The sequence below is a fragment of the Lissotriton vulgaris genome, chromosome 1_2, assembly GCF_964263255.1.
Source record: "Lissotriton vulgaris chromosome 1_2, aLisVul1.2, whole genome shotgun sequence".
Classification (NCBI taxonomy): domain Eukaryota; kingdom Metazoa; phylum Chordata; class Amphibia; order Caudata; family Salamandridae; genus Lissotriton; species Lissotriton vulgaris.
In genome coordinates, this window is record NC_141686.1 from 333,765,041 (window position 1) to 333,777,097 (window position 12,057).

Sequence of the window (12,057 nt, forward strand, 5' to 3'; positions counted from 1 at the left end):
GATCCTTGCAGAACTCCAATCCTGACCTGGGTCCTGGAAGCAAGGGACTGGTTTAGTTTATCCTTTGAGTGCGGTTGTGTAAGAAAGAGGTAAACCACTTTAGGACCGGACCCGCTAAACCCATCCTCCGTTGTAGAAGATTAATCAGTGTTTCATGTTTTATGATGTCGAAAGCAGAGGACAGGTCCAGCAGGATCAGAAGACAAGGGACATTCTAAACAAGGTATTTTAGAGCGTCATCCACAATGTGCGTTAGTGCAGATTCAGTACTATGCCCTGCTTTGAAACCGGATTGATAGAGGTCCAGAAGTTTAAATTTCTCTATATTGTTGCATATTTGCTTGTGGACGCATTTTTCGCAAAGTTTGGCTAACCTCATGATGTTAGTGATAGGTCTGAAATTGTTGCGATCAGATAGATCCGAGCTGGGCTTCTTAGGGATTGGAGTGACTTGCCCAATTTTGAGGCAATCTGGTATGCTCCCCTGCAAAAGGGATTCATGAATAATCCACAACAATAGAGGTAGAATTGCCAAGTTGAGGTCTTTAAAAAAGGTAGCAGGAAGTGAATGATTGAAGTGGTTGGCTGGTTTTAGAGTTGCCATCTCGTGGCATAATTCTGTGTAATCTGGAAAAAAAAGGAATTCTAAGAGGCATTATTTTGGGGGAACCTTAAAGAGAAAAGGAGACTGCTGAGGGAACTAGCTGCTCCTCTGGAGAACTGGTGAGTATTGGGGGTGGGGGGTGGCCATAGGAGTGACCGGTAGGAGATCAAGTTCAATTTTCCTAGCTTTTTCTGAGAAGTGCACTGTGAATTCCTCCACGCTAAGAAATGGAGACACGGAGGATAGGTTTGGTTTGGAAGTGTGGTTAGTTTGCTGTTTGATGATTTCGAATAGCATCTTGAGACTGTTTGAGGCACCGTCCAGTTGCGGTCTGAAGTGGTCGGTTTAGCTATGCAGATTTTTTTATTGTAAGCGCTTCTCATTTTACTTAGCTGAAAAAGGCTGGTTGTGGAATGGCCGTTTCTCCAAGATCTCTCAGAAAGCCTTAGTTTGCAGTGTTCGTCATTTAGGGAACCATTAAACTAAGGTTTTGATTTTTTTAGAGGAATCCTTTTAAGTTGTTCTGGCACAATATTGTCAAAGATATTGGTCATAGTGCTAATGTAATGACCGGAAAGATCATCCAGGTTAGTCATGTTAGGTGGGGACTGAAGTCTGTTAATGGTGATGGAAGTAAGAGCATTGATGTTTACGTCTCTCATATTGCGAGACAATTATTTTGCTTTAAGTGTTTGACCCCTTCTGCTAGTCGACTTTTCCAGTATGTGGAAGGCAATTTGATGATGGTCCGGCCAGTCGCAAGGTAGGATGTCCTTCAGTTGCATGAGATTGTCTCTAGCAATAATGAGGTCAAGGGTAGCACCTTTGATGTGTGTGGGTCCCTTACAGAACTGAGAGAAGTTGAGATCTGCCAGGAAAGTCTTAAAGGAATTGACTGAGAGATCATTGGTGTCATTCAAGTGGAGGTTAAAGTCTCCGAGGAAGATATGGTATGGCTGATCAGAACATGAGCTAAGGAGCTCCATGATTTGCTCTACGAAGATCAAATTGTAACCAGGAGGATGGTAAATCGTGTGGAGCACACAGACTATCTTGCCCTTATTCCAAATTGCTGTCATTAGTAGTTCACAGGAAAATGGCGGAGCCTTCTGCGATTGCTTTACGGTTATGCTGGAGCGATGAGTGCAAGCGATGCCCCCACCCTCCGATTATCCGTGGGCGATCACCTCAGATAATGGCATAGTAAGGCGGTACTAAAATGTCCAGAGCAGGGGAGAAGGCATCGTTGAGCCATGTTTCCATGAGAATCAGTAAGTCCAGATCTTGCGCTAAGATGAGTGCCGAAATGTCATCAGCATGTTTCACAGCTGATCTGCAACTGAGCAGCATAGCAACAATGTGAGGGGAGGTGATAATCCCTTCAATATGAACAGTATTTATTTGTCGAAGATTTTCATTAATAACTGATCTAGAGTTAACCCTGGGTTCCCTGTCAGGGTCAATGGAAATAACAGTTACTATAAGAGAATACAAGAGCGTGGATGTCTTCCTCCGGCACCTGAGGATGAAACCTACGAGGTCTGTAGTGATAGTTGGACAGTGGCCTAGAGATCCACCTGGGACTATATGTGGATCGGAAAAAGGATGCTTCATCCCCAACCCTGCAAATTCTAGGAGTGTAGTAATGCCCATTCACAAGTGGAGGGTGTAGATTCAACATCCTCTCCATCTTCATGGAGAACTGTAGAAAAGACTGCATGAACTCTTTGACTATTAGGAGGTCAAGCTTGAGGTCAGCAAACTTCGCCTCCAGGTAAGGCCCATTAAGGTACTCCTCCAGAGCCCTTGCATTATTGTTTCTGATTTTATGTGATCACATCTTTTATGCATTTACATTTATGTATATTCACTTAGGGGCAAGATGTATGATGTGTAAAATGTAATATTTCATGTCACAGAAAAAGAAATGAGAAATTGGTTTACTCAATGTGGGTTCTAGTAATGGTATTTTGTATTTATAGAGACTGTAATTCATTCTGTTATTGTAATTAATGATTAATTAACTTTTTCTTACTATTATCACTGATCGCCTCCTATACTTTTGCAAGCTTTGCAACTCTGTTTATGGTTGCAGCTAGCACCAGATGTGCACCTTAGACCTAGAGCTGACTGCTCCAGCTCATGGGCCTCATGCTTCCACTCATTGCATTGTGCCCTATGCATCTACAGAGAGACTATCTATCCATAACATTCTAAAATGTTCTAGCACTCTGTGGTCTCATGGGAAATACGACTTTCATAGTTTACAAAATAATGTGGGCAAAATTAAGAGCCCGTCTGCAGTTAGGTTAGGATCCACAATCCCTATTTATCCACCCCTCATTTTCCTTTGTTTACAACAATCTAATGTTACAAATTAAACAGTTCACATTCTGTTATAGGGGTAGGTCAGGAATAGTTGTTTGAGCATCAAGATATAAGTCCTGAGTCACCAGAAAGTAAAGATACCCCTGCATCATACTGGGTTGGGTTTTCTTTCAGGTCTCTATGGTTTAGTGCCATCTAGTAAATCCAATGCTATCATTCCCAAGCTCCAAGAGCATACAATATTGATCCCTGTTATGTGATTGGTTTTGAAGTATTTGACATCACTTTCACTGTCTGTGCTATTTTAGGGAGGTGGCATATTTCAGTAAACAAATGAATGGATTATCCTATCTGGTATTTCTGAACTAGGTGCCAGGAAATTTCTTTGCTCATTTAGGAGGGCTCTGCATGTTTAACATAATGTTTAAATGTTCCACTACTGCATTCAAGGAACTGACACTGAGATACCCCTAAATTCAGGCCTGATCCTTCTTTCCAATTGCTCTCTTGAAAGCCCATTTCATCTCTTTGTTCCTCAAACAGTAAATCATTGGGTTAAGGATTGGTGTTCCAGTTGTGTAGATGAGAGACGCCATCCAGACATTGGGCTGGGAGAAGCTGGACAGGGGTCTAAAGTACATGGAGATGAGAGTGCCATAGTACAGGGACACCACCATGAGGTGGGAGCTACAGGTGGAGAAGGTCTTCTTTCGGCCCTCATTGGACACAATCTTTAGGATAGTGGAGATGATGTGGGCATAGGAGCCAAGAACAACAGCAAAGTTCCCGATGCCCACAACAACTACACCGATGAAGATAGTGATCATGTTCACACGTGTATCAGAGCAGGACATGAGCAGGAGCTGTGGAACATCACAAAAAAAGTGGTTGATCTCATTGGATCTGCAGAAGGTCAGCCGACTGGTTGCCACAGAGTACATCAAGGAATAAAGTCCACCACTAATCCATGGGCCAACTGCCAGGCGCACACAGACCTCCAAGCTCATGATGGCGTGGTAGTGCAAGGGCTGGCAAATGGCAACATAGCGGTCAAAGGCCATCACTGACAAAAGGAAGCATTCTGTGACAGCAAAGAAGATGTAGAAGAAGACCTGGGCAATGCAGCCATGATAGTAGATTAGCTTTGTCTTTGAGACGAGGTCTGACAGCATCCTAGGGACTGTCACCGAAGGGTACAGGATGTCCAGAAGCGAGATGTTGCTTAGAAAAAAATACATCGGTGTCTGGAGGTGAGAATCACTGCTGATTATGATTATGATGAGGGCATTTCCCAACAAGGTGGCAGCATAAATAAAGGAGAAAGACAAAAGCAATGGGATCTGCAGATATGGAAAGTGTGAGAAGCCCACAAGGATAAACTCTCTCACCATGGTCTGGTTCTCCTCCTCCATTGTGAAGATCTATTACTATAAAGAAAGGCATAGTTAGTGGGTTTACAGAGAAGTACACATTTGGTGAGTAATCCCAGGAACATCAACATCAATTATTAGCTAGCTATGTATCAAATCATTCATCTAACCATACATTCACTCACATTCTTTTCTCTGCCTACATATTTTCCATTCTTTCTTTTCAAATGTGCGTCTCTCATTTTAAATGCAGGTTCATCCATGCAGCCAATGAATGAGTCAGGAGTGAGAGTGCTGTGAGCCAGACTGTCAAGACATGAATCTCACCCATCAGGAAGCAGAACCCTTCCTTGTAAGCCCTCCTACACTTCTCCATCAGAGTATGGATACTGTGGCGTGGTGCCCCAGTTCAAGCCTAATACTCTGTGGCTGTGCGGACTGCCTCTGGAATGTGTTGAAACACTGCCTTTGACCCTGGTGTCGACCATGAGGGAGCCCATATGGCACCACCAACAAATGTAGTTCTAGTCCATTTAACAGAAGTCACATATGAACCAATGTGCCTGGAAACAGTAGGTGGCACTAGAGAAGGAAGAGGTGGCTGCAGCAGTGAAGCTAGAGGGTGGCAATGACAACAAGGATGCAGGTGGTCATAGTGCCCAATGAGCTGCTGATGGTATGAGTCTCACTGTTTCTCACTGTTCATAGTGCTCACCTCTTGTGCTGTACTTAAGGTGGGTCATTGGTTTGCCTATCTCTAGCATCATCATTATGTGTTGTGCAGTGTCCTCCAATTCAATTTCCTCTATATTTTGTTATTTCTTTTCTATTGACTTCTTTGTGTTTGTCCATTTTTTCTATTTTATGCTGTGGGACTGAGGACAGAGCAGTTGTGACAGAGGTGGACAACCGAGTAGAGTGAGGAGAGGTCTTGAGGCACCACCTGAGAATAAGGGACACCATTTCTGTTGCACATGCTCATGTCTCCTTCACTTTGGGATGAATGGAAGGGGCAGTGGACTCTCTTCATTGCTTTCTAGGTTTGAGGGAGAAGGGCCTCACGAGAAAGGGGAAGTATACAACTGAGTGGAGTGAGTATTGAGTGGAGTAAAGTGGGAGAGGTAGCATGTGGATTGAAGTTAATGTTTTTTCTTCTCCCTAACTCTCATTCTCTCTTCATTGACTCCTAGGTTTATGGCCAAAGGAATTGCTGGTCTCTCACCACTTGCACCAAGAAGGTTTCACATCCTAGTTAGCAGCTAAATTCAAAAAAATACATTGAAATGAACCATGCCAGAGAAGGGGAAATCAAGGAAAATGGGAAAATGGGGCATCTTCTCCTGCTGTAACAACGGGTGCAAGCTGCACAGGTCATTGTCTATTGTGCTGTGTTTGTTCACGTTACTTTTTTGCACTCTAAATAGTTTATTTATATTGTGTCTTTTCCTTATATTATAATTGAAGGGTTGAATGTGCTAAACCCAATTCTGGGCACTGGTTTCATTCCTCATTGAAAGGGGTGTAGCTTGTGTCTTAAGATGTCATCCTTGATCTTGGACTTTACCTTTGGGAAGAGGGAGGTAGTGTCCACAGGTAGTCACTGCTCACAGAGAATGATGGCACCCTAGGGGAGGTGCTCAGTGAGCACATGAACTATATAAACATCTGCCTCCTGTTGGTCCTTGAGAAGTACCGACCTGCACTCAAAGGATGGTGGTGGTGGAGATGCTGTGATTTATATCTTCTCAGGGTTCAGGCAGCTACTGTGGATCCTCATCTCAGCCCTGCTGCTAAAGAGACTGAGGAACTGCCTGGAAACCTAAAAAAAACTGAGAATCCAACAGGCAAGGCAAGGCAGAGAAAGAAGATGTGAGAGAAATACGTGGATCTGCAGAGCACAATACAAGGATGTAATGACTCCAGAACCCTAAAGAAGACAGCATCATTAGAGTGTTTAGAGCCACATGAAAATATTTACACAGGTGCACATCCTGTGCTGTCACAAATCTACTTTGGAAACTGAACCAGAGAAGACACTGGTATAAGCCACTGCCCTGTCCCCTGCCATGCAAGGTTCAGAAATCAGGTGTAATCACAATATGTTTGGATTTACCAGTCTGTCAAGGAGCAAGAGCTCCCCATTTCCTCCTAATTTCCCATCCCTTGAGTATTTGTCAGGGCTCCTCAGAAGGTCAAAAGACTTTTACATTTCTTGAGTACAGTGTTATCTGCTTCTTTGAGGTGACGGACATGTTTGCCTCAATCCAAAACAAGAGCACTGATGTCATAGACTAAATAATGAGTGACAAATATTGTATGTCATATGACATCCAAGTTGAATTGTTTTCTGTGTCTACCTGTGTCTTAGCTGTGCCAGTGTGTGTCTTTGAACATGCTCTTCAGACTGTTGTCTGGTTCCACCATGCCTGAAATCTCGGAAGCAGTCATTTACAGGCACATATAAAGAGCCTGATTAACTTGCTTTTGGTGTAGTTCAGAGCCTCAAGCCTTCCTGCTGCGCTGCCCTACATCAAAAGAAAAGGGCAGGAATGCACCAGATCTATGAGATGCAGCACATTCTGTCCTCATTCACAAAGCTAAAGGAACAATTTATGGATAGGATGGTGAATAATATCCTACATTCCCACTCCAGCGAGTGCAACAGTAGGTAAAACATTGGATAGCGTAGGGGTAAAAATTACTATTCCCTCTCCAGTGGGTGCAACAGTAGGGAAAGTGTTGGATAGCGTAGGGATAAAATTACTATTCCCACTCCAGAGGGTGCAACAGTAGGGAAAGCGTTGGATAGCATAAGGGTAAAATTACTATTCCAACTACAGTGAGTCCAATAGTAGGGCAAGTAAATACTTCTTATTTAAATATAATAGTACCACCAATTACAAATTAATTGAAATATTTTACAATTGTGTTAAATATATTAAATAATCAATTTAAAATACAAATACAAATTCTTTAATAATAAAAAATTACCTACTAATACGAATTATTTACCTAGTAATAATAAAATAATGAACAATTTAAAAGTATTTAAAAAAATTAACTAAATAATTTTTTTATTCAAAAATGTATTTACTTACAATTAAATTACTTCACAAGCTATTCTCCTAAAAACAAACAACCCACTACAGAAATTAATTTATTAAAAGTAACATAATTATCAATTAATCAATAACAATAAATTACAAAATATATTTTAATTAATTACAAATTATTAATTTACAATTAATTCTAAATAAATACCAATAAATAATTATAAAGAAATTACTTCCCTCCCTATTACCCTACAAACCCACAACCCGCTACAGAAAATAAATTACTACAATTAAAATATTTATCAATTAATCAATTAAATGTAATTACCAAGTATATTTTAATTAATTGCCAATCAATAATTATCAATTAAGTCTAAATAAATACCCACAAATTAAATTACATATGTAATTAATAATAGTAAAATTACTTCCCACCCTATTCCCCTATAAACCCACAACCTGCTACAGAAAATCACTAACCTTAACATATTTATCAATTAATCAATTAACATTAATTTCCAATTATATTTTAATTAATTGCCAATTTTTAATTAATTAACAAATAATTCTAAATAAATACCAATAACTAAAATAACATATTTAATTTATTATAATTAAATTACTTCCAACCCTATTCCCCTATAAACCCACAACCCGCTACAAAAAATAAATTACTAAAAATAAAATATTTATCAATTAATCAATTAAAATTAATTAGCAATTATATTTTAATTAATTACCAATTAATAATAGTTTAACAATTAATTCTAAATAAATACCAATAAATAAAATAACATATTTAATTAATTATAATTACATTACTTCCCACCCTATTCCCCTATAAACCCACAACCCGCTACAGAATTATATTACACAAAAATTAAATATTAATCTTAACTTACCCTAAATTCGATATTTTTGTTGTCTATATTCTGTCTAGTCGATATTATGTCCATTCTATATTTTTGATTCAATATCATTGCTATTCTACTCGATATTAATTTTTTCTAGTCTATATTTTTGTAGTCTATATTATGTCTAGTCAATAATATGTCTATTCTTTATTTTTAACTCGATATTATATCTAGTTGAAATTAAAAACTCGATATTTTTGACTAGTTACCCAAATTAGAACTATAGAGAACATTTTATTAAATAAAATACAAGTATAATTGTTCAAAACGTAAATTTCTATGCAACTAGTTGGCCTCAAAAAGGAATAGGACCATAGATCTAAAGTGACAACCATAAACTCAATGTACCAATAATCACAGTAAAAAATATTAAATGTATTTATACAGTGAAGTAGTGTGGCTCACTGGTTAGAGGCGGCAGACCCGAGAGCAGAGGACGGCCCGGGACCAGGGTTCGATTCCCGGCGCGGCAGGTTTCTGGACCAGGGTCAGCGGACTCGATAATTCTCTCGCCTCGGTGCCCACTCTGATCAGCGATCACACTCGGCAACTCTGGGCATTAGCTTGCCTCATCTTCACTAACGGCCCCACCAGACCGCCGGGGATGCCTGGTCTCACCCTGGAGATACCCATTAAGGGACCATCTCTCAGGGAAGCCAGGAAGGGTTTCGCAGCGGTCGAAGCGCCTTGGGACCCTACGGGTAAGTAGTGCGCTATATAAATGCCTATACATTTACATTTACATTTACATTTACATACAAAAAGATCTAAAATAACTACAAGAAAACATTGTGCTATATAAATAGACATGCTATGTAAAATGACAACACAAGAAAAAAACAATAAAGTTCAGACCTGATATGTGTTATGACAATATCAAATACAGACAAAGGGCACTTGATATGTCATATTATTTGACAAATCCAATGAGACAATGACAGTGAGGGGCTGATTCTGATCCTGGAAAAACGCTGTACAAACCGTGGTATGGAGCAGTTTCTCCATACAACTCGTACTTGTAAGGAGGCCCCTACAACCTAGGAAGTACGATCGGTACAAATAGACGCACTCCATACAAATTGTAAAAAAGACCATACAACTCGTATATACAAGCGATTTCGATTCGGATTGCTCTGTACGCGACGTCCCCATGTATTCCCGGCAGCAGTTTACAACCCGGCAAGTACGATTCGTACAAACGGCATGCGGTACGGCTCTTTTTTTACAAGAGCCAAAAAGTGCGGGAAAAGCCTTGTATGCCCGTAAAACAGTACGAGACAGACCCCCCCCATGTACACGTTGTACACCCCATGAATACAGGGGTACGGTGCGTATGCACAGTGCGTACGGATGACACGGAAAGTGGGGTACGGTGCGTACATACGCGATGAAGGGGTACTGGTTGTGTACACACCATACAAGCACCGTACCCCAAAATCACCTGTGTACGAACCGTACCCCAAAATCGCGTATGTACACACCGTACCCCAAAATCGCCTGTGTATGCACCGTACCCCAAAATCGCCTGTGTACGCACCGTACCCCAAAATCGCGTATGTACGGTGTATAAATGTGCAATGTTGGGGTACAGTGCATACATACGCGATTTTGGGGTACGGTGCGTACATACGTGAATTTGGGGTACGGTGCGTACATACGTGATTTTGGGGTACAGTGCGTACACGGGCGATTTTGGCATACGGTGCGCACATATGCGATTTTGGTGTACGCACCATACACATGCCTCGCATGTGGGGGGACCCCTGTACGCCTCATACCTCTATACGACCCGTACCCCGGTATGAGTCATACCCCCAGAACGAGTCATACCAGGGTATGAGGCATATAGGAGTTTGCTTTGTTGCCCGGTACGAGTCATTCCCCGTATACAGACCATTTTCCATACAAATCGTATGCTGACAAACTGGTACAAATGGTACTTGATGGGTTGGACAGCCTTTTTACAATTTGTATGGTCATTTTTACAAGTCCGTGTCGTACAGCTTTTCCTGATCCGATTTGTAAGGATTGGGCCGATCTGTATGTATTTTTCCCGTACGAATCGTACTACACGGTTTGGAAGGGACTTGTACAATTTGTATGGAAAAAAACTACAAATCCTATTTGTATAGAAAAAAAAATCCAGGATCGGAATCAGGCCCTGAGTGTCAGGGGTTAACTAGGATCCTTTTTTCAGAAGAGGAATCCCTTGTCATGAGTTTGATATGTTCCCGGTAGCATACCAGTAGGAATAAAGTGGGGCTAAAAATGTACTCCACCCTTCCGGATTCTTTTGATGAACTTTATTTGGAATTTTGTCAGGACCCATTGCTGCAGAGGATCTAGCAACCTTTATATAATGTATTATTTGCCAGGCTGTTGGAGCTGTGATGCCTTGATTTTCTTATATCTTCCGATAATTATATTTACTGAAACTTCCAGAGCTCATTTTAATTCATACAATTCACAGATGCACAATTCAATGTTGTTCTTTTCCCAGTCAGATAATGAAACTGCTGAAGCTTGTTGGGATTTCCTTGTTCCATTTTCATTAGAAATTAAGTTCCAGAAAGCCTTGCTGGTTTCCCTTTTTACCCCTATTTGAATATCGACCCATTTCTTATCCTTTTGGTCTTGGTGTTTTTCTCTTTTCTGCATTTACAAAGTATTGTTTGCTTTATTATCTCTTTCTGACTGATCCCAGAAAAATGCAGTAACTTGTTTCAATTATTCTATTTAATTTTTTTGTTTTATAATCAGAACGCTTTGCTTTTTGATACTTAGTACTCTTTTCTTGGCTGTTAAATAGTTCCCGAAGGGTAGCCTCAAAAGTGGAGATGGTGTTTTCATATCTTAATATAGGAGCAGATATATTTTTGTGCAGATCTAATTGAGAGAAAATAATTGCATGATTCATTTTATTGACGGTGTTGGAATTCCATAATAGCCGTTGGTTTTTATGTTCTACTTCGGCAGTGCAGTTCACTTGTGTTAAGGAACATGAAGAAATCGACTGCGTGAGAACTTCAATTGTCAAATATAATATTGCGTGATGACTTTCGGATGTAAATTTCATATTTAGGATTTGAGCTTTTTCCAATAGTTTCTAGCTACAGATTATATAGTCCAGAATGGAGAAACTGAAGAAACTTTTCCTCATAAATGTTGCCTTGGATATCTCCTTCAATGCTTCAATTCAAGATAACACAGTTCATTTTAATAACTGAGGAAAAAATATTATCCCACGCATATCTGTTTTTATCTTTATTGGAAATGTGGATAGTGGAATAGACCATGCTTGCTTTTGATCGTAGATCCCCCTTTTTACTTGAAGTGCATTTGAGATGTTCACATTGAAATCTCATATTGTGATTACAGGAGGGAATTCTTTTAGTTCTATTATTGATTCTATTTTCTCGAACTTTTCTATCATTCATGAATCAAAAGCTGGTTGTGGTGAAATATAAAAGTTAAAGATTAGAAGATCTTGAGTTGAGAACAAACTCTTTTTCCAGTACTTGATCATAATGGATTGAGCATTCATAAAAGACAAATTGATTAATTCCAGATCCCACTGAATGTTTTCTCATAAGAGGATTGCAAGTCCACCCTTTCCATGTCCCCTTCTCACAGCAACCGCCGGGATATCATGTACAAAATAGCTTTTTTGATCGAAAGATTGTAAAACCCAAGTTACTTACAGGGTCACTATCACAAGAGTGGTTTTCAAAATGAATGCTAACTTTTCTGGATCTTTCCTGGCAAAGTTCCACAATGTGATTTGTAAG

The 12,057-nt window shown here is 40.0% G+C and overlaps 1 protein-coding gene across 1 annotated transcript; it reads right to left on the minus strand.

Moving 5' to 3' along the window:
• Positions 1-3,408: 3,408 nt before the first annotated feature.
• Positions 3,409-4,344, minus strand: LOC147736680 (olfactory receptor 5B21-like). Its single transcript, XM_086952661.1, has one exon. It carries the CDS (start codon positions 4,342-4,344, stop codon positions 3,409-3,411), a length of 936 nt encoding a protein of 311 aa, XP_086808787.1.
• Between the last annotated feature and the right edge of the window lie 7,713 nt (positions 4,345-12,057).